Here is a 24,496-nt window from a genome sequence, read left to right as displayed (position 1 = left end):
TTATTTATTTTTTCCATTTTTCATAAGTTGCAAATTGAACTTTGACACAGAGTGTCAAGTGGAAGCCAAATTTGACATATGCCAATATTAGACTTTCTCTTTCCAGGACAGACCAGCCCAAGTGGCACTGACATTGCATCTCCCTTTGGTTAGCGAAGTCTTTTATAATATTGTAAACATGGGTTTTTTTTTTTCTGAGAAATGATAGCACATTTATTGATCACCATGCTCTTAAGCTTTTCTAGTTATAATTTTTCTTAGGTATTTTATTCCTCGTAAACACACTTGTATAGTGTGTTTCAGTGTTCAAAGCACTTTCAGACATTCTTGCTTGATTCTGACACTAGCCTTAGGAAATAGTTAAAGCACGTGATGTTATTTTGATTTTACAGAGTCTTAAGTGACTTGCCCAAGATCATATAGCCAACAAGCATAGAAATAGGGTGAAGACACCAGTTTTTTCCATTTCACAGTCCAATAATCTTTCTTGGAGCTAAATGGTGCTGTTTGTTTACGTGACTAAAAACTGAGTTATTTTACTCATGTGAAAGGCCTCCTATGTTGTAACAGCTTCCTTCAGTGCCATAGAATCGAATGAATGTATTTCATGTCAGTGTACTCAACGTAGCTTCTGTGTTTGGGAGCAGATAATTGGTGGTCTTCAGCCAGAAAACCAATTTGTGTAACTTGGATTCAGAATTCTGGAATTTCTCACTTACTGGAGTATTTGTACCTATTCCAGCATCCATCTTCAATTCCAGGAAAACATGGGTGATCCCTTATTGCTTAGTATTCACCTCATTAGATGGCACAACTGTTTGCTACTTGGCAGTCTGTGCAGAAGTAAGGTCCAGAAGTAATTTAGCAAGAGAGTTACTTACATAAAGACTGAGAGCTACGTAGTTCTGGGTAAATGCTGGTGCAACATGACCTCTTTGTGTTTTGTGTAAATGCTGTGCTAGTACTACCAGTTGTCTATATCCACTTAACCCATATTTACTTTTGAAGGAGTCGATTAATTCTGTTTGCCTCAAATTTGATAATTGTGTCATCACTGAAGTCATAACATTTTCATAAATGAGCTAGAGCTTTAAAAGTAAAATCCTTGTACACAGTCATTGGTAGGCAGTATTTACTTTTTTGTTTGGTAAATATCTGAAATTTTAAAATTCATTTTTAGATTAGCCAATCCAGTTCCTGGATAGTAATGTAATATTTGAATTTGTCTTTGCCTTTCCCTAGGTTCTGGTTTGACCTAACAGTGATAAGATTGTTTATCCTTTGATTTGCTTAAAATTACCATCAGGTTTCTACTTTCCCACAAGAGCACGTGATTGCTTTATCCCAGCTGTAAGACAATAGAACAACCTAGTGTTGCTTGGTTTACTTTGTATGCCTTTTTCTATTTGCATAAACCCTGATCTGATTACAAACTTGTATTTACACCACTCTCTTGACTCCTTCCAACTCAAAGTATTTATTGTCCAGTTAAAACATTTATGGTTAGTCATATAAGCTGGCTTATCTTTTCTTCTTTGAATTACTTTTTTTTTTTTTTTTGAGATAGAGTCTCGCCCTGTCGCCCAGGCTGGAGTGCAGTGGCGCAATCTCGGCTCACTGCAAGCTCTGCCTCCCAGGTTCACGCCATTCTCCTGGCCTCAGCCTGCAAGTAGCTGGGACTACAGGTACCTGCCACCATGCCTGGCTAATTTTTTGTATTTTTAGTAAAGACGGGGTTTCACCGTGTTAGCTGGGATGGTCTTGATCTCCTGACCTCATGATCCGCCCGCCTTGGCCTCCCAAAGTGCTGGGATTACAGGCATGAGGCACTGCGCCCGGCCTCTTTTTTCTTTCTTTCTTTTATTTTTATTTGAAATAGCATCTCACTCTGTTGTTCCAGCTGGAGTGCTGTGGTGCAATCATGGCTCACTACAGCCTTCACCTCAAGTGATTCTCCCACCTCAGCCTCTTGAGTAGCTGGGACTACAGGCGTGCGCCACCAGCCAGCTAATTTTTGTTACTTTTTGTAGAGATGGGGTCTCTACCATGTTGCCCAGGCTGGTCTCAAACTCCTGGGCTCAAGCCATCCTCCTGCCTCAGCCTCCCAAAGTGCTGGGATTATAGGCATGAGCCACTGTATCCGGCCTGAATTTCAATCTTACTTGAACAGCCTGAAGTAATGAGTAATGAGTTTATAGCTTTTAAAAGAGATCTTCCTTATCAAAAATAATTATACTATCTCATTTCAGGATTACTTATCTATGGTTCTGGTTATTTTTTCGAGAATGGAAACTGAACCCCATCTTTAACATTATTTAAAAACTTGAGAGTTATTTTAAAAGCATGACAGGAATTGCTCTCATGGCTAAATTTTTTCCTTAAAAAACATTTAGCAGTGACAAATAATTGTTGCCTACTTAATTTTATTTTAAAAAATAGAGGAATTATAGAAGGGTTTTATTTTATTTTTGTTATTTTCAAGATACTTTTGAAAACCGTTTAGCACCCAGTTTCTTTTACTGTGTGGAATGCTGCCCCTTTCCTTCTGTGTTTATTTTGTAATGGCACATGGATAGATTGTGATGGTGGTCTCTATGTGGACTTTCTACTGGTGCATGTGTGTGTGTGTGTGTGTGTGTGTGTGTGTGTGTGTGTGTGTTCCATTTCCCTTTTGGGAAGCAGGAATTGGAGCTGGAAGAGAAAGAAACAAATTATTTTCATCTAATCTTTTTTCTCCTCAGCTTAACTGACTTAAACTATGGAAAAATTGGTAATTTATATTTAAAATTTATAAATTGTAATTTCCACTATGTATATTATTTATATATATTTATATATAAATATATTTAAATGTATATTTAAATTAAATATTAAATATATTTATATGTAATATATTTAAACATTTATTTAATATTTAAATTAAATATTAAATATATATTTATGTATAATATATTTAAATATTTACTTAATATTTAAATATATATTTATATATAATATATTTAAATATATATTTATATAATTTTTAAAGTATATATATATATTTTATGAGACAGGGTCTTGCTCTGTCACCTAGGCTGGACTGCAGTGGCATGATCATAGCTCACTGCAACCTCAAACTCCTAGGCTTAAGCAATCTTCCCACCTCAGCCTGCAGAGTAGCTGGGACTACGGGTACCACCATGCTTGGCTAATTTTTTTTATTTTTTTTGAGATGGAGTCTTGCTCTGTCACCAGGCTGGATGTGCAGTGGCACGATCTCGGTTCACTGCAACCTCTGCCTCCCAGGTTCAAGCAATTCTCCTGCCTCAGCCTCCCGAGTAGCTGTGACTACAGGCGTGCACCTTCATACCCAGATAATCTTTGTATTTTTAGTAAAGATGGGGTTTCACCATGTGCCAGGATAGTTTCAATCTTGTCATTGTGATCTGCTCACCTTGGCCTCCCAAAGTGCTGGGATTACAAGTGTGAGCCACCATGCCCGGCCTAATTTTTTAACTTTTTGTAAAGACAGGATCTCGCTGTATTGCCCAGATGGATCTTGAACTCCTGGCCCCAAGCGATCCTCTTTCCTCAGCTTCCCAAAGTGCTGGGAGTAGAGGTGTGAGTCACTGTGCCTGGCCCTCCAAAATATTTTTACTTTCATTTAAGTTTGCCACTGATATGCTATCCTTACTTTCCCTATGTCCCCTTAATCTTATCTTTATGGTAGTTTAAGAGAATCTAGACTGCTGCTTTGCTTAACTGATACCTCCCCTGGAAGCTATCACCAATCACATCACTGCCTCACATTGAGTAGGACTTGAAGTTCATGAAACATCTTTAATATGCTCATCTAACTCAAATTGATCCTTTGTGCTATATCTTGGTATTCTTTTCTCTTATTTATTCATATACTGCTTTATTAGACTATCACATTAGTTGTCAAAGCTAGTAGTTAATTCACATGTTGATTTTCTAGGCCTGTATCCTTATTAGTCTAAGGTGGAAGAAACAGAGATAAAATTTCTAAATACCTACCTAAACTGGAAAGGAATAAGGAAGAGAATTAATTTAGTAGAATCAACCTTTCTATTCTTGACAAAATCTGGTTAAAACAAACTGGTTTTATACACACATACACTTTTTTACACAGAATTATTGCTGAGTATAGTGTTGTCCAACTTGACTTCATAACTTTTTGGGTTGCTTTATAAATATTCGTTAATATTAAAGTGTTTTTTATTTTAAATGCTACTATGTTGAAATTGATCTGGTGCCAAACAGTGTCATTCTTGTTAATTTATATCAATCTCTGTTTTATAATCCTTTGAACATATTAACAAGGAAAAAGGAATGATTGGTAATACCAAATATTATGGTTCTTTGTTATATAGTTTTAGAGAGCTACAGGTAATTGGCTATAAAATATTTGGTAGGCAGTGGAGAATATTTTTAAAATTCTATAAAAAAAAGTAATAAGGAGTAGAACTACCAGATATTCAAATATATTATAAAGTAATAGTATTGAAACAGTGTGGCAAAGGCCTCAGATTAGATGGTGTAGATCATTGAAGAATAGAAATAAATGCTGTTATTTATATAAATCTGACATATGTTAAAGGAGGCACTGTTAAACAGTGGGTCACGGATTGATTATTTAATAAATGGGGTTGGAATAATCAGTTAGCAGTTTTAAGGAAAAATGCATTTAGATCATTATACCAGATACAACAAGATAAAGTATGGACATTTATATGATTGAAAATCTAGAAGATAAAAACACTGCATACTCTGTAATTCTCTGGAGTTCCTAAGCAATTGGAAAACTGGAAAAAGAAGATAGTAAAAATTTGTTTTATTATAACAAATTTGCATTTGTTTTGTTGTAACTGTAGATCTGTGAGCATTATAGGAAAACCTGTCTATTCCATGTTCACAATCTGAAAATTAGTCTCCTTTTTTCTTCACGTCATCTGGAAACCGTTTTTCTTCCAAACTAGCTAATGAAACACAGAATACAATTCTTTATCTAAAATTGTATTCTGTAGGTGTATTGAAAACTATACAGGAGCTCGTTGTGAAGAGGTTTTTCTCCCAAGCTCCAGCATCCAAACTAAAAATAACCTGTTTGAAGCTTTCATGGCATTGGCGGTCCTAATAACACTTATCATTGGAGCCTTCTACTTCCTTTGCAGGTAAGCAAAATAGAAACATGCTTTTGAGAAAACTAATGCATAAAGTAGTTATTCCACTAAATAATTAATATGCCCTTAGTTCTCGATATTTTTCCAGATACTGCATTATGTTTAGTTATCTCTTTAATACAGTTTTTGTTATTAATGTCATTTTTGAAAGGATCTTAATAAGCAGTCTCAATTTATTCCTTGTTACTGTGTCAATATTTACCTTGACTTATCTAAACTATTAAGGTAGACCCATACTCACTATAGCAAATATGCCAGAAGTACCTGAATATTTGGGTTAGGTGTATTTAAAGTAAATTTTGTATGTGAAAGAAAAGGAACAACATATGCAATACTGTACATGTAAGCTTAAGACATATGGTTAATATGCAGGGTCAGCTACTTAGTGCCCACTATGTGCTAGGCATAAAGAATACAATAGTGAACAAAATAGACATGTTTCCTAACTTCAGAGATATTTAAATCAATTTGGAGAGACAGACAAAAAGGCAATTAATTTGGGGAAACTGGTAATTTACAAGAGAGACAAAAGAAAAAACTACTTGCATGAAGCAATTATATGCACTGAAGATTACTTTCATTCATTTGTTTTGATTTTCAATTGTTTTTGAAATTTTGTAAAAGTAAGTAAACATAGAATTTAGTAAGTCCAGGAGTTATCTGGCATAACTGTCATCATTAATTTTATTAAACTCATACTGAATTCTATCATAGATACTCGTGAAAATGGAGCTGAAGGTAATCATAAAAGAGAGACAAGTGAGCTTGAGAAGTTTGTATGCTAAGAAAGGTAACACGTAGGTAACATAGTATCTTGTTAGATCCTGATTTCTTAACTACTTTACATCAAGGAATAATTAAAAATTGGAGGAAATCAGCTTTTTAAAAATATGTGGTATTAAATAATTTATTCCAAAACATATCATTTAAGCAATCTGGTAGATTTTATTTCTCATAATTTTAGCATCTGACTACTTCAGATACAAAAGTTTAAATATAAGCCCATTGTATCAGATTGCATTTCTGAGGGATGGCCATAGGATATCTCTCATTCCCACATACTATTCTGTAGTGTGACTTTGCCACTCATCCTTCAAGAGGTAGAGTCTATTGCTATAGATTCCTTGAATCTAGGCAGGCACTATGACTGCCTTGATCATAGAATACTTGGGATGCTGCCTCATAGAATCAGCCGCCATGTTGTAAGAAGCCTAAACAGTAGGAAGAATCAGCCCCAGCTGAACTTCCAGCCAACAGTCAGCCTCAACTGCCTACCATTTTAATGAGCTATCCCAGACATTCAGCTCATTCGAACCCTTAATTGACTCCTGACTTAGCTGCCAGTTTACTGCAACTACACAGAGAGCCCAAGCAAAAGATGCCCAGCTGTCAACTCACAGAATCATGAGACAAAGTTTTTTTATCCCCCAAGTTTGGGGTGGTATGTTATGCATAAGTAGATAACCAGAACACCCATCTTTGGAATTAGGTTTATGCTTGACTTTAAATGTGTCTATGTTTGGAAAGCTGAATAATGATCTATTCTATCCCTCTAAACATTTTGTCAGTTAAATATGGTAAGGGGAAGACCAATACCTACTTCCCTCATTAATCACTCTGGTGCCAGTTTGGAGATATAGTTTCCATCTGTTATTGATTGGATAATGAATTCTGTTTAATTCATTATCAATATGTCAGGATAGTCTAGGTTTGGATGCAGTAACTACCAACCCTAATAGTTTAGTGGCTTAATAAACAGAAGATTATTTCTCACTTATTATAGGTAATTAGTATGGATTGGCAAGCAGGGCTTTGCTAATGGTAGTCACTTAAGGACTCAAACTGTTGGAGCAAACACCATCTTGAGTGCTGCTGGTTGTCATAACAGAGGGAAAAGAAAGCTCTGGAAGTTCTCACACTTAAATTGAAATGATCTGTCCCAGAAGTGACACACATCACTACTGACATAACTCACTAGCCAGAAGGAGTTTCATGGTCCTCCTCAATTATAAGAGGTGGCTGGACATAGTAGCTCATGCCTGTATTCCCAAATGAGAGGATTGCTTGAGCCCAGGAGTTTGAGACCAGCCTGGGCAATATTGCAAGACCCTGTCTCTACAAAATGAAAAATAAAAAATATTAGCAGGGCATGGTGGTACACATCTGTATTCCCAGCTACTCAGGAAATGGAAGCAGGAGGATCCCCCAAGCCCAGGAGTTTGAGATGCAGTGAGCTGTGATTATGCCATTGCACTCCAACCTGGAAAAGAGAACAAGACCCCTGTCTCTTATTTTATATGGATAGATTAAATAGATAATATTTATTTGTATGTTTATATATTTATATTATTTACATATAGGTAAAATAAGAGACGTATAATATATCCAAGTGTCAGGAAATGCAATTCAACCATATGACCATAAGGTTAAGAGACAGAAATACATATCTAACATAGTGACCAAAAGATTTATAAGAATATCTACTATTCCACTGGGAATTGTGAAGAGTGATTTGTGTGATATTAAATCCATAGGATTTGGGCCAGGTGCTGTGGCTCATGCCTGTAATACTGCCAAGGTGGGAGGACTACTTGAGACCAGGAGTTTAACACCAGCCTGGACAACATAGTGAGACCCCGTGTGTACAAAACAAATTTTTTTTTAATTATCCAGGTGTGGTAACACATGCATGTAGTCCTAGCTGCTTGGGAGGCTGAGATGGGAAGATCACTTGAGCCCAGGAATGAGAGGCTGCAGTAAGCCATGATTGCACTACTGCACTCCTGCCTGGGTGTGAGAGCAAGATCCTGTCTCTTAACAAAATAAATAAATAAATTAATTAATGGAACTTTAATATTGTTGTAGTTGCCCCAAAATGAAATTCCTTTGCCAGCCCATTGAGTTTGTGAAGGGCATAGTATATTGTACCCCATAGGTGTTCAATGCCCCAGAGCAGCAAAGTTTCAGAAAGGAGACCTTCTAAGCCATAGCTGCTCTGCAGACTTGAGCCAGAACTTAGAAATATTTCTAGTCTGAAGTACCCTGTAGCAGGCTAAATAATACCTTTTGAGTGAAAGTATAGGTATAATAGAAGCAAAAGACTATATATATAAGAACAAGAGGTGGTGTTGAATACAAGAGAAAAGAAACCTCCAATCACAAACATGATGTGGGTCTCCATCCTGAATTCACACTAACTGAATGTCTGGGGGTAAAAAGCTAAGAATATAAAATAGTCTAGGCTGGTAATGTCATCAGATGGTTGGCAGAAACAAATACAAATCAATTCTTGAAGAGCCTACTTTTATCCTTTACCTTAAAAAGCGTCTCACAGTATGAAAAGATTACCAAAAGTAGAATAAAAGAGGCACAATTTATTAAAACTAGCAGAAACAATAGGTAGTAGGGTAAGATATTCAGAAATCTGTATTTATTGGAAGAATCAGACACATGCTATAAAATAAGTATGTTTAATATGTATCAAAAAATAAGTGAGAGGTGGCCGAGCACGGTGGCTCACGTCTGTAATCCCAGCACTTTAGGAAGCCGAGGTGGGTGGATCGCGAGGTCAGGAAATTGAGACCATCCTGGCTAACACGGTAAAACACCGTCTCTACTAAAACAAAAAAATTAGCCGAGTGTGGTGGCGGGCGCCTGTAGTCCCAGCTGCTCCGGAGGCTGAGGCAGTAGAATGGCGTGAACCCAGGAGGCGGAGCTTGCAGTGAACTGCACTCCAGTCTGGGCGAGAGAGCAAGACTCCGTCTCAAAAAAAATAAAAAAGGAAAATAAAATAAAATAAGTGAGGGCTTAGAAATAAGCAAATTTGGCAAAGATAAAAACAGATCTCCAATGAATGAAATATAATTTTTAAAAATTCAGTACATATCTTAGTTCAATAAATTTTTAAAATTTAGTATATGTCTTTAAACAGCAGATTAAACACAATAAAAGTATTAATGAATTGGAAAATAGATAGGAAAAAATTACCCAGAGGGTAATCCTAAGAGAAAAAGAAATGGAAAATATTGAAGAGAAGTCAAGAAGCGTGGTGACCAGAGTGTGTGCCTACCTTATGTTTAATTGGAATTCCAGAAGAAAAGAGAGACTGGGGCAGAGGCAGTGTTTGAAAAAGTAATGGCAGAGACCTTTTCAGAACTGATGAAAGTTACCCACAGATGTTAGAAGCCCAACAAATCTAAAACAGGATAAATAAAAATAAATTTACATATGGGTGCAATATAGTGGAATTGTAGAACACCAGTTCTAAAGGTGACATCACAAAAGCAGAAAAGAATGGCAGATTATCATCAAAGATGCAACAATTAAACCAACAGCTGACTTCTCAGTTGGAAAGAAGCAAAACTAGAAGACAGAGCAGTGATATTTTCAATATGCTGAGAGAAAGCAGTTAACCCCAAATTTCTGTGGCAGTGAAAACATCTCTCAGGGAATGAGGGTAAGATGAAGATAACTTTTAATCAAACTTTGAGAGAGTTATCCCTCAGTAAACCTTCTGCCTGAAGGATATATGTCAGGGAAAAGGAAGTTGATCCTATATGGCATGTGTGAAACGCAAGAAAGAACAGAGAAAGCTATTAATATGTGAATATCAAAACAAATATTGTATAAATTATAACAATAATATTATCCTATGTATTTTTTTAAAAGGAATTAAAACACATGATAGCAAATAAGTTGAAAGTATTGTAATTGAAGTGTACTAAGGTCTTTGTATGGGGGGGAGGATAAATATATAAGTTAATTTTGATCTTGATATTTTAAGATGAATATTAAAATGTCTAGGGTAACACATAATAGAAAATCAAAGTGTATAATTTCCAAATTAGCAGAAGGACAAAAATGGAATTAAAAATAACCAGTTAGTTAAAAATAAATTTAAAAAAAGAAAGCTACAAAACAGGATAAATAGAAAGCATTACATAAGATCTAGGCTGTTCTGTAGTGACCATGTGAACTTGGAAATGCGCTTTCAAGAATGAAATTGTTTTCTGTAATAGTTTTTGGTCCATTAGTGGTTGAAATTGCTTTAAACTGAGGGCCTTTTGAACTTTAGTAACTAATTAGTGCCATCATTGAATGAGGTCCAAAATGATACCCCACTAATGCTAAAATCTGGGCTAGAATCAATAGTGTCTCAGGAATAGGAGCAAGTTTGCTTTTAGAAAATACACATCATTTTGCAATGGTAAAAGCGGTTTTGAATTCATTTTCATTAATGTAAGCTAAAACTGCATATAGACATATCGAAAAAAATGAAATCAACTGTACATTCCAAAATCTATCATGATTACATAAATTACAACCTATATTAATTGATCAAATGACTGAAAGACCTGATGTACTGTTACCTCAAAAATGTTCAAAATTACTTTTTAAAATGCCATTACTAGAATAATTGACTAAAGCTACTCCATGTCACATAAGGGTCCCAACTGATAATGAAAGCTAACCTCTTTAAAAAGGGCACAAAAATTGCACTAAGATACAGCAGCTTTGCTGTTGTCTTAAAGGAAAAAGACCAGGCGGCATCATCAGCATCTGAATGATGACCTACATGCACTAATGGATGTGTTAAATAGTGGGAACAGTTTTAAAGCACCACTGACAATTTCAGGTAGTTGTGGAAAGAAAATGAACCATCAAATAGTCAAGTTTATACTTTCATTTGAATGCCATGATGTGTTGTAAAAAGGGGGAAGAAGGGAAATTAAAAAAAACAACCTTCTTTCTAGGTTTTCTGACATGCTTTTCCTATTACTCATTTTCCATTTTTATGTTTCTCTCCTCTCTAGTGTCAGGAAGGGCCACTTTCAGAGAGCCAGTTCAGTCCAGTATGATATCAACCTGGTAGAGACGAGCAGTACCAGTGCCCACCACAGTGAGTAAACTCAAAACAAATGCTTATTTTAAAACCCTAGATGAGACTGTTGTTGTTAGATATAGGGATTTGTATTTAGATCTATCCAGAAAAAAAAGCTTGAGCCTAAATTTTTCTATGGGTTTTTTTTTTTTTTTTTTTTTTTGGCCAGGTACCCTTTTTCACATAAAAATGAATTTATTATCAGTATGACACAAATCACATTTTTTTCCCAAAGAAAACAATGTTATCTCAATATATTAAATTCTGGTGTTAGCTCTAATGTGCTACACAGATATAAGGGACCGGTTTCTCAGAAATATTTTGAAATGAGCTAGCATATGGGGAGGAAGAAGAGTTTTGCCTGTAAAGATCAGCAAATCTTTGGGTAACTTGTAGACAAATTGATGTTTTAAAATTGTCTTGAGACTTCTGGCCAAGATGGAGTAACAGACACTGGATTTATTTCCTTCTACTTAAAACAACAAAAAATGGACAAAATATATGAAGCATTAAAATTTATGAAGACAGCTGGGCGCGGTGGCTCATGCCTGTAATCCCAGCACTTTGGGAGGCCGAGGTGGGTGGATCAGGAGGTCAGGAGATCGAGACCATCCTGGCCAACATGGTGAAACCCCATCTCTACTAAAAATACAAAAAAATTAGCCGGGCGTCGTGGTGGTGGGCACCTGTAGTCCCAGCTACTCAGGAGGCTGAGGCAGGAGAATGGTGTGAACCTGGGAGGCGGAGCTCGTAGTGAGCCGAGATCACGCCACTGCACTCCAGCCTGGGCAACAGAGTGAGACTCCGTCTCAAAAAAAAAAAAAAAAAAAAAATTATGAAGACATTGCTATCAGTCATCAAAGGAACCATGAACCCTGAGAGATGGGAAATAGACTAGGTGAGCCAATGATTGCCTTAGATTACTGCCTGGAGAGAATTTCCAGGCTTTTGTGCAAGGTTGGGGACCCCAGGCTGAGTTTGGCAGACTCCGAGTTGAGATGATGGAGCTAAGAGTCCAAAAAGATCAAGGTGACTATATTGTGCTGAGGAGAGTCCTAGAAAAAAGAGAGCTGTATGAAGAGAGAACTCCAGAGATCTTCACGTATTCAACTGAGTACTAATCAGGGCATGTGTGGAAGGAAAATACTTGAGGTTGTAGAAAAAATCACCTGAAGGATTAGAGGTACCCAGTATTCACACAGGGCCAGGAAAAGTGTCTGTTCCCACTGAGACTGAAAGTCTCATTATTCACGTGGCACTGGGTAGAGTACACAGAAAGGTGTTTCCCTGATAGTGGGGAATAACTAGCCCTAGATTAAGCACTGCTCCAGTCCTGCCTAATAAATTGTAAAAGCCTGAGCTGAGAGAATCAAATTGTTTCCAAATAACTATATCCTAGATCAAAGCTCAACAATGCTGAAAACAGCTAGTACCCAACAGGTGAAATGAATAATGTTTCACATCCAATAAAATTACCAACCTCCAAAGAAGCAGCAAATGTGCTCAAAATGAGAAATATTAAGAAACTGAAAGCTGGGCATGGTGGCTCATACCTGTAATCCCAGCACTTTGGGAGGCCGAGGCAGGTGGATCACTTGAGGTCAGGAGTTCGAGACCAGCCTGGCCAACATGGTGAAACCCCATCTCTACTAAAATACAAAAAAAAAGAGGCAGTGATGGGCACCTATAATCCCAGCTACTCGGGAGGCTGAGGCAGGAGAATCGCTTGAACCAAGGAAGTGGAGGTTGAAGTGAGCCAAGATTGTACCATTGCACTCCAGTCTGGGCGACAGAGCAAGATTCTGTCTCAAAAAAGAGAAAGAAAGAAAGAGAGAAAGAGAGAAAGAAAGTGAGAGAGAGAGGGAGAGAGGGAGGGAGGGAGGAAGGAAGGAAATTGAAATTGAAACAGATGTTAGAAATCCCAGGTAAGCATAGTTATTATAAATGTGTTACATAGATTCAAAAGTTAAGTAGAAACATAGAATATATATTTTTTAAAGGACCCAAACTGAACTTCCAGAGATGAAAACTAGTGTCTGAGATAAAAAACAAAACAAAACAAAAACTGGATGGTATTAACAGCAGATTACACACAATAAAAAATATTGGTGAACTTGAAGATATAGCAATAGAAACTAAGAAAAAAAGAAATGCAGAAAGAAAAATTTTTAAATGAAAAGAGCATCAGTGAGCTGTGCGACAACTGCAGGTGGCATAATGTTGAGTCCCTGAAGGAGATAAGAGAGAAGAGGGAACAGAAAAAATATCTGAAGAAATAAGAGTCAAAAATTTTTCCAGATTTAATAAAAATGATCAATTCACCCATATAAAAAGTTCAACAAAGGCCTGGCACTCTGGCTCACACCTGTAATCCCAGCATTTTGGGAGGCTGAGGCAGGAGGATCACTTGATTCAAAGAGTTTGAGACCAGCCTGGGAAACATAGTGAGACCTCATCTCCACAAAAAAAAAAACAAAATTAGCTGGGCATGATGGTGCATATCTGTAGTCCCAGCTACTTGGGAGGTGGGAGAATTGCTTGAGCCCAGGAGGTCAAGGCTGCAGGGAGCCAAGATTGTGCCCGCGCATTCCAGCCTGAGTGACAAAGTAATAAACCAAGACACATCATAATCTCATTGCTCAGAACCAGTGATAAAGTCTTAAAGGCAGCTAGAAAAAGACACATTACAGACAGAGAATAAAGCTAAGGATTTCAGCAGGCATTTTTCAGAAATAACACACCTTAAAAGAGTGGAACAACATCTACAATGTATTGTAAAAAGTAAACCTATAATTCTATATCCAGCAAAAATATCTTTCAAACACAAGGCAAAATAGGCAAATCAATCTTGGAAAAGATGAACAAAGTTAGGAGAGGAGACTCACACTTCCTAATTTCTAAACTTACTATGAAGCTGCAGTAATCATGGCAAAGTAGTGCTGGCATAAAGATAGACGTATAGATGAATGGAATACAATTGAGAGTTCAGACATACCTTCTTACATTTATAGTAAATGCATTTTTTATAGGGTGCAAGACAATTCAGTGGGGGTTAATAATAGTCTTTTCAACAAATGGTGCTGGAAAAACTGGATATCCACTCACAAAAGAATGGATTTAAACCCTTACTTCATATCATATATAAAAATTAACTCAAAATGGATCAAAGATCTAAATGTAAGAACTAAAACCATATAACTCTTAATAGAATAGGTGTCAATCTTCATGACTTTGGATTAGGCAATGGATTCTGAGTTATGATTCTAAAAGTACAAGCAACAAAATAAAAAATACGTAAACTGGATTCATCAACATTAAAAACAAAAAACTTTCATGCTTCCAAGGATACCCTCAAGAAAGTGAAAAGACAATCTACTTCTGAGAGAAAATTTTTTTAATCATAAGTATGAGATTTATACATATGATCTGAAATACATATATGTATTTGAATATATAAACAACATTTACAACTTAATGAAGAAACAACTCATTTTAAAAATGAGCAAAGGATTGGAAAAGAGTTCTCCAAATAATATGTACAAATGACTAGTAATCCCATGAAAAGACAATCATCGTTAGCCATCAGGAAATGATGATCAAAACCATAATGAAACCAAGTGTGGTGGCATACTTCTGTAGTCCCAGCTATTGGGAGGCCGAGGTGGAGGATCAATTGAGCTCAGGAGTTTCAGGCCAGCCTGGGCAACATAGCAAGACCCCATCTCTAAAAAAAAAAAAAAAACTTTGGGGAGGGTGAAAAAAGGAAAAAAAATGTACATGAATGTTCATAGCACATAGCAGCATAATTTATAATAGCCAAAAGGTAGAAATTAATCAAATGTCCATCAGCTGATAAATGGATAAATAAAATGTGTTATATTCCTACTATGGAATATTATTCAGCAGGAAATAGAAATGAAGTAGTAATATATATGCTGCAACATGGATGGACTTTGAAAACAATATGCTGAAGTAAAGGAGCCAGTCATAAAGGAACACATATTTTATGATAACATTTATATGAAATGCCCAGAACAAGCAAATCTATAGAGACAGACAGTAGATTAATGTTTGCCTAGGATTGGAGGAAATGGGGGGATGTTGGGGAGTGATGGCTAAGGGATGTGGGCTTTCTTTTTGGGAATGAAAGTGTCATAAATTTGATTGTGCTGATGGTTGTGCAACTCTGAATATACTAAAAGCCATTGAATTGTACAATTTAAATGAGTGAGTTTTATGGTATGTGAATTGTATCTCAAAGCCATAAAAAACCAGTAACTATTTAGAAAAAATGAAGGCAAAATAGAGATTTTTCCAGGCATATGAAAGTTGAAAGAATTTATCATCACCAGAACTGCACTAAGTAAATATTAAAGGAAGTCCTTCAGGCAAAAGGACAATATCAGATGGAAATATGGATTTACATAAAGGGAGGAAGAGCACTGGAAATGACAACTACGTGGGTAAATATGTAAGATCTTCTTCTTATTATTTAAATCTCCTTAAGAAATAATCGACCATTTAATGAAATATCATAACAACATAGTATGGGACTTACAACATACATAAAAGCAAAATGTATAATAAGGAAATACAAAGATTAGGAGGGTAGCAAGGGAAATACCCCACTGTAAGGTTCTTATGCTAAATGTCAAGCAGTACATCATCACTTGAAGGGAAACTGTAATAAGTCAAAAGTGTATGCTAGAAACTCTAGAGCAACCTGTAAAAAGTCTAAGCCACCCAATTAAGACAGAGATTGTAAAATTGGATAAAAATTAATGTGATATGCTATCTGCAAAAAATATACGTTAAGGATAAAGACACAAAGAGGTTAAAAGTAAAAGGATGAATAAAGATATGTCATGCTGGCCAGGTGCAGTGGCTCATGCCTGTAATCCCAGCACTTTGGGAGGCCAAGGGGAGCAGATCACTTGAGGTCAGCAGTTCACGATCAGCTTGGCCAACATTGTGAAACCCCGTCTCTACTAAAAATACAAAAATTAGCCGGGCATGGTGGCAGGAGCCTATAATCCCAGCTATTCGGGAGGCTGAGGTAGGAGAATTGCTTGAACCCAAGAGGCAGAGGTTGCAGTAAGCTGAGATTGCATCACCGCACTCCAGCCAGGGCAACAGAGTGAGACTCCGTCTCAGAAAAAAAAAAAAAAAAAAAGAAGAAGAAAAAGAAAACCCACCCAGCTCTACCATTACTGTGATATTCTGAGGCTGGAGAAAATAATGAAACTGTTCAGACTACCCTCAAGTTTACAGACAGTGAGAAATACCCAAATGAAACTCCTTTTTATGAAACATTCTTGGAAAATCTAGAAGACAATGTCTCAGACATTTAAAAATTCTTAGCATTACAAGCTGAAGAAATCTTGGTGTGGTGATGATCTTTAGTGGCAGCTGTGCAAGAAAAATTAAATGAAATAGATAAAAGCCAAAAGGGAGGAAGACATGTATCTAGAATATAAAAAGAACTCTTTCAAATCAATAATAAAAAGTCAATCCAATTAAAATTTGGGCGAGAAACAAGAAGAAGCAGAAGAAGCCATAGAGCAATTATTTCATGGCATTCCTGTTTACAGTTAAGCATTTCTTAAGTTGAGAAGCTGTGTTTGATATGGAACTCTTGGAAAACAAAAAGAACCAAATGAAAGAATAAGCAGGAAAAAATAAGTGGGAAACAGCTACTTGAAACAGATCCAAATCTTGACCCATCTGATATCCAGTTCTTAGAGGATGCTAGAAACAACGTGGAGGTAATTGAGTCTTTGTTCCAGGAAATGGATGACCTGGAGCTGGGGGATGAGGAGGATGATCCAGACTCTAATCCTGCTGACCCAGAGAGTGACTCCACTGACAAGAGGACTGTCCCCATCTGTAGAGAGGCTTGACTGTCACACCATCCTGGCTATGCTCAGAGGGTTTTGATTTTCCTTTCCTTTTCTCCAAGAAGAAATGATTTTCAGGAGAATATTCTTCTGATAGATTTCATCATTGGACTTAATAAACTTATCTTAAAATTTCAAAAAAGTCCATTGTATTCCTATATATCAATGACAATTAGATATGGAAATTTAAAAAAGAATTATTAATGATAGAATCTCAATGTAGTAAGTACATAGGAATACATCATACAAAAATATGAAAGACCTATCCAGTGAAAACTAAAAAAAAAAAAAAGAAAAATTGGTGAGAGAAATGAAATGAAGACCTAAATAAATGGAGAGTTATATTTTGTTCATAGATTTGGAAGATTCGATATTGTAAGATATCAGTTCTCAAATTGACCTATATAGATGCAGTGCTATCCCAGACAAAATCTCAACAGGTGTTTTTGTAAAAATTGACAAGATGGTCCTAAAATTACCATGGAAATGCGAAGGACCTAGAATAGAGAAAATAATTTTGAAAAGGAAGAACAAAGTTAGAAGCTTCATACTGTCTGATTTCCTGACTGACTATAAAGCTACAATAATCAAGACAGTGTGGTATTGGCATCCAGATAGCCCACAATTGATTTTTGGCAAAGCTGCCAAGGCAATTCAGTATGGAAAGGATAGTCATTCCAACAGATGATACTGGGGCAGTTTGGATATTCACGTGCAAAAACATGAATTCAGACCCTTTGCCATGCACAAAAAAACCCTCAAAATGGGTCTGAGTATAAGAGCTAAAAGTATAAAACCCTTAGATGAAAACATAAGAGAAAGTCTTTGTGACACTGAATTAGGCAAAGATTTTTAGATACAATACAAAAAGCACAACTGATAAAAGAAAAAATTTCATAAATTGGGCTTCATGTAAATTTAAAACTTTTGTGCTTCAAAATGAAAAGGCAAGACACAAACTGGGACAAAATATTTGCAAATGGATATAAAAGATGGATAAAGGACATGTCTAGAATATATAAGGAACTTTTTCAACTCAATAATAAAAAGACAGCCCAATTAAAGTTTGGGCAATATATATATACACATTTTTTGCCACCCAGGCTGGAGGGCAGTGGCATGACTTCAGCATACTACAACCTCTGCCTCCTGGGTTCAAGGGATTCTTGTGTCTCAGCCTCCCAAGTGGCTGGCACTACACACATGTGCCACCACACCTGGCTAGTGTTTTGTATTTTTTGGTAGAGACAAGGTTTGGTGTTGGCCAGGCTGGTCTAGAACTCCTGGCCTCAAGTGATCCACCTGCCTTGGCCTCCCAAAGTGCTGGGAATACAGGCGTGAGACACCGCACCCAGCCTGGGCAAGATATTTGGATAGACATTTTACCAAAGAAAATACACAAATGGGTAACAAGCACATTAAAAGATACTTGAGTCATTAGGGAAATGTAAATTAAAACCACAATGAGCTGCTACTTAACACACACTAACACGGCTATTATCAAAAAGAGAGTAACAAGTGTTGGTGAGGCTATGGGGAAACTGGAATACATTGCTGGTGGGACTGTAAAGTAATACGGACACTTTGGAAAAACAATTTGTTGGTTTCTTAAAGAGTTAAGCATGGATTTATCATATCACCCAGCAATTTCATCCCTAAATGTCTACCTGAAATAAGTGAAAACATGTTCATATTATGACTTGAATATGAATGTTCATAGTAGCAATATTCGTAACTAAAAAGTGGAGATAATCCAAACATCCATCCACTACTCAAGGGATAAATAAAATGTGGTGTATCTATAAATGGAATGCTCTTGAGCTATAAAGAGAAACAGAATACTCATACATATGATAACATAGATAAACCTCAGTTATGCTATGTGATACAAACTGCAAAACACCACACTTTGTATGTTTACATTTATATTAAGATAGATTAGCAGTTGCCTAGGGTATGAGATTGGAATGGGGAATTACTGCAAATGGACATGAGATCTTTTTTAGGGTAATGGATTTATTCTAAAATGGGATTGTGGTGGTGATTGCACAATTCCGTAAATTTTAAAATTCATTGAATTGTATACTTATTTTTTTTGTTTGTTTGAGACAGGGTCTCACTCTGTTGCCCAAGGCTCTAGCAGTGCAGTAACATGATCATAGCTCACTGCAACCTTGAACTCCTGCACTCAAGCAATCTTGCCTCAGCCTCCCAAGTAGTTGAGACTACAGGTGTGCACCACTTTGCCTGGCTAATTTTTAAATTTTTTTTGTAGAGACTTGCTGTGTCTTGCTATGCAGCCCAGGCTAGTCTCGAACTCCTGGTTTCAAGCAGTCTTCCTGCCTGGGCTCCCAAAGTGCTGGGATTACAGGCATGAGGCACTATGCCCAGCTGAATTACATACTTTAAAAAGGTAAATTTTGTAAATTGTAGATTATACCTCAGTAAGTTGCTTTTAAAAGCCAGTTTTTCACTATGTGGTGCTGAGAAAACTAGATATCCACATGCTAAAGAATGAAGTTGGACCCTTACCTATCACCATATAAAAAAATTAAGTAGGGCTGGGTGCAGTGACTCATGCCTGCAGTCCCAGCACTGTGGGAGGCCCAGGTGGGCAGATCACGAGGCCAGGAGTTCGAGACCAGCCTGGCCAGCATGGTGAAATCCCGTCTCTACTAAAAATACAAAAAATTATCCAGGCATGGTGGCACATGCCTGTAGTCCCAGCTACTCAGGAGGCCAAGGCAGGAGAATTGCTTGAACTCGGCAGGCGGAGGATGCAGTGAGCCAAGAACACAAGATTCCGTCTCAAAAAAAAAAAAAAAAAAAAAAAAATCCAAGTGGATCAAAGACCTAAACGTAAGAGCTAAAATTACTAAGAGAAGAAAACAGGGGAAATGCTTCATGAAATTGGATTTGTCCATGATTGCTTTTATATAACACCAAAAGCACAAGCAACCAAAGAAAAGTTAGACAAATTGGACATCAAAATTTAAAATTTTGGTACATCAGAAGAACTATCAGCAGAGTAAAAAGGCAATCCATAGAATGGGAGAAAGGTTCACAAATCATGTATCTGGTAAGGATTTGATATGCAGAATATATAAATAATTTCTAAAACTCAACTACAACAAGTAAAAGAACAACCTAATTCAAAAATGGGCAAAGGATTTGAACAGACATTTCTCCAAAGAAGATATACAGATGGCCAATAAGCACATGAAAAAAGATACTCAATGTCACTAATTGCTGGGGAAATGTAGATCAAAACCACAATGAGGTACCACTTCCATCCTTTAGGATGGTGACTACTACTAATACAAACAAACAATACACAACCAGAAACCATGTGTTGGTGAGAACACGTAGAAATTGGAACCCTTGTGCATTGTTGGTGGGAATGTAAAATAGTACGACCACCTTAAGAAAAACAGTATGGCAAGTCCTCAAAAAAAAATTAAACGTAGAGTTCCCATATGATCTAGCAATTCCACTCCTGGGTATACATCTAAAAGAAATGAAAGAATGGACTCAAACAGATATTTGTATACCTACACTCATAGTGTTGATGGCTGTTGTGAGACCTTGGTTCTTTTCAGTTTAAAAGAGTTTAAACAAGAGACACACAACAGAGATGCAGCATACAGCAAATTTATTGCAAAGGAAAAATAGTATTTTGAAAGTTAGGTGCAGAATCCCTGAGAGAGGATTCAGGGCAGGCTGCTCATGAGAATGAAACAGCAAAGACTGGCACTAGGGAGACTCCCTTTCTGAGTCTTAATATTATTACTCATGAGGAGGTGGGAAGAGCTGTTACTAGTAACTATGTTTCGGGTGGTCCTCTGGGTGCACATGCCAGTAGCTATACATGTTTGTTCACACATCACATATCTCATTAGCATCTTAAATCTCTCCTCAGGGATGTGTTTTTTACAATTATAATGAGCAATGGATCAGTCTGAGGACAAGTAAAATCAAAATGCACATGCTCCCTACAGGGAAATTCCTTACTGGAGAGAGCTTTGCTTGAATGAGCTGGACTCCAATGCGAATGCTGGGCTTATTGTGTTGACTGTATGGTCACCCCTGTAACCAAGAATATGGTTACTTCCTTGACTACCTCTCCTGCCTCAATAGCAGCATTACTTACAGTAATCAAAAGGTGGAAACAACCTAAATATCCATCAGTGGATGAATAGATAAAATGTGGTATATACCTATAATAGAGTATTATTTAGCTTTAAAAAGGAATGAAATTCTGATACATGCCACAACATAGATGAATCCTGAAGAAATGCTAAGTGAAAAAGTCAGACACCAAAGGTAAGTATTGTGTGATTCCACATATACAAGGCACCTAGAATAGGCAAATTCATTGAGACAGAAAGTAGAATGGTGGTCTCCGGGGTTGTCGGGGGAGGAATAGGGAGTTACTGTTTAATGAGTAGAGTTTCATTTTGGGATAATGAAAAAGTTCTGGAGGGCTGGGCACTGTGGCTCACACCTGTAATCCCAGCACTGAGAGGCTGAGGTCACAAGGTCAGGAGATGGAGACCATCCTGGCTAACATGATGAAACCTCATCTCTACTAAAAATACAAAAAAAAAAAAAAAAAAAAAAATTAGCCGGGCATGGTGGCGGGCGCCTGTAGTCCCAGCTACTCGGGAGGCTGAGGCAGGAGAATGGCATGAACCTGGGAGGCAGAGCTTGCAGTGAGCCGAGATCTCGCTACTGCACCCCAGCCTGGGCAACAGAGTGAGACTCCGTCTCAAAAACAAGACAAAACAAAACAAAACAAAAACAAAAAGTTCTGGAGATGGTGTGATGGTTGCACACGATGTGAATGTACAATAATAACCCCTCACTGGTGGTTTAGCTTTTAGGGATTTCAGTTACCTGCAGTCAACTGTGGTCTGAAATATTAAACGGAAAGTTCCAGAAATAATTCATGTTTTAAATTGCACACCCTTCTGAGCAGCATGATGAAATCTCCCGCTGACCTACTCAGGATGTGAATCATCTTTTTGCCCAGCACATCCACACTGTATATGCCGCCTGCCCATTAGCTACTTATTAGCCATCTCATTATCAGAGCACCTGTCACAGTATCACAGTGCTTGTGTTCAAATAACCCTTATTTTACTTAATAATGGCCCCAAAGTGCAAGAGTAGTGATGCTGTCATATTGTTATACTTGTTCTACTTTATTATTATTGCTAATCTTACTGTGTCCAAGTTATAAACTTCATCATAGGTGTAGGAAAAATAGTGTATTTAGGTTTGGTGCTGTCGGTGATTTCAGGCATCCACTGGGGTCTTGGAATGTATGAATGTATCCCCTGTGGAGAAGAAGGGACTACTATACTTAATGCTACTGAACTTAAAAATTGTTAAAATGGTAAATTTTGTTAAGTATATTTCACCACAATTAAAAGTCAGTCAGCCTGAAAGAGATGCCATTATTAAATAATGCTATCAGTTGATGTGTTTTATTGTGCTCAGAATTATCACTTATCAGGAGGGATAATCTGTTCCCATACTTTACTCCTGTACATGATAAAAACATGTCTTTTAAATCGTTTGTTAGGTTTGTAGATCTTTGCTATATTTGTAATGTCTGGAGCCACATTAATTTTTAAAGTGCTTGATGGTTAAATAACCATGAAGAAATTCTCAGAGAATATAGGAGTTTGAGACTAGCTTGGCCAACATGGTGAAACCCCGTCTCTGCTAAAAATACAAAAATGAGTCAGGCATGGTGGCGGGTGCCTGTAATCCCAGCTATTCAGGAGGCTAAGGCAGGACAATCACTTGAACCCGAGAGGGGGAGGTTGCAGTGAGCCGAGATTGTGCCTCTGCCTGGGCGACAAAGTGAGATTCCATTTAAAAAAAAAAAAAATTGTCAGAGAATGGAAAGATTTTAAATTGATCATGGGGTTAACTGGAAAGGTTAATGCTAGGGGTCAAATCTGATATAAACAAGTTTGGGAATAGTATCCTGCCATTAGATCTTGAATGCACAAGTACCATGCTTGTAATTCATCAACAGCATTTTCCCCAAAAGGTTTGCCTCTTGATTTTTTTTTCCCCCAGAATGTTCAGTGACATGGTAAGGGCTTAATTATTTTTTAGAATCCACACACATATAAAACAGCTTGACTTCTGTTTATAAAGACATACTTGTTTAAAAAAAAAAAAAAAAAAAAAAAAAAGGAACTCAAGTATTAAATTGCTGTTTTTGTTTTTTTAATAGAAAAAGACATCATAACAAAGGTTTAAAAGAGGGATAAGGTATTAGGTTTAGCTCACAGTTCATTTGATCATTTTTTTCAAGGTTGAACAATCTCAATAACTGCAAGGCCATAACTATAAGCAAACAAATCACCACCACCCCCCCCCCCACACACACACACATACACAAAAGCCTTTTACTAAATGTGACGAGATACATGTCATGAAAATAAAATTAGATTCTCTGATGAGGAGAGCTGATTATTAAGACTGGGACTTGCTTAATAATGTTAGCTCATATTATGAAAATCATAGCATAAAGGTACATTATATTTTTAAAACTTATTAATGACCTTCCTTCACCAAGGATGTCTTCTTGCCACTACACCATCAAGCCTTATTTCATTGATAAGTTTATTCATGTCGCCTTGTATGATTCTGGAATGTAAGCCTCCCCAGGCAATCTTTCCAATTTATTCCTAACATAAATCCACAGCCTAAAGTCTTAGCATGCATTTATATTGTTGTTATACATCATCCCTACTGCAATAATGCCCTAATGCTGACAACACAACTCTCAAAATGGAAAGAAAGCAGTGTAATGAGATGATCATGCACATAACATACCTATGTGTGCCAGGTACTATGGTTAATATTTCAGATATTTTAACTCCTATAAATCTTAACAACTGTATGGGGTAGGCGGTATTATTCTCACTACAATGAGAAAACTGAGGTTTAGGGAGGTTAAACCCATGTTTTTCTTACTGCACTTCCACAGATATGAGTGTTAAAGTCTCAGGGGTCGTTGGCTAGAGGGAATTTTTGTCCCTAAATAGTCCCAATTAGCCACAGGTTTTATTAGTCCTTGTTTCCTCGGTATTTTCTTGCCATCTATTATTGTCATTGCTATTGTCATTGTTACAGTGACTCACTCTAGCAATCTTTTCCCCTCAACCACCCTTTTCTAACTAGTATATCTCAGAGAGGTCACCAGGCTTGTTAGAACTTTGGGTAAGAGGCAGTGAGCAAAGACGGGGAGGGGCGGAGGGTGTGGGCAGGTGTGCAGGGAACTTATACGTGAGACTTTAAGGGAGAACCCGACATAACTCAGCGTTCTGAGGAGTCTTGTCAGGGTGCTGAAAATTTTTGATAATTCTAGGTTAGTTTACCTCAACATACCCTATCACAAACAGAAGGGGTTGGCTTATATATGTGAAGAAGATAAGAGACATGTAGGTAGGTGTGCATAGCAAGAAAAATTGCGATGGAGAAAGCATCTTAATTCTTCATTATTTTTCATA

General features: G+C 37.0%; 1 protein-coding gene across 7 annotated transcripts in view; it reads left to right on the top strand.

Annotated features, from left to right (window-relative positions):
- NRG4 (neuregulin 4) overlaps positions 1-24,496 on the top strand; it is a 121,920-nt gene that overhangs the window by 90,176 nt on the left and 7,248 nt on the right. For 6 of the 7 annotated variants that reach the window (XM_038010203.2, XM_073012351.1, XM_038010207.2 and 3 more), the window contains 2 exons: positions 5,028-5,174; positions 10,997-11,082. In XM_038010203.2, the coding sequence (XP_037866131.1) occupies positions 5,028-5,174; positions 10,997-11,082 (233 nt within the window). Of the gene's footprint in view, positions 1-5,027; positions 5,175-10,996; positions 11,083-16,850; positions 24,489-24,496 lie in introns of those variants that run through there. The other variant, XM_008015782.3, reaches the window with a different exon arrangement.

The sequence above is a fragment of the Chlorocebus sabaeus genome, chromosome 26, assembly GCF_047675955.1.
Source record: "Chlorocebus sabaeus isolate Y175 chromosome 26, mChlSab1.0.hap1, whole genome shotgun sequence".
NCBI lineage: Eukaryota > Metazoa > Chordata > Mammalia > Primates > Cercopithecidae > Chlorocebus > Chlorocebus sabaeus.
Note: the sequence above shows the minus strand (reverse complement) of the source record. Positions and strands in the feature narration are given on the sequence as shown.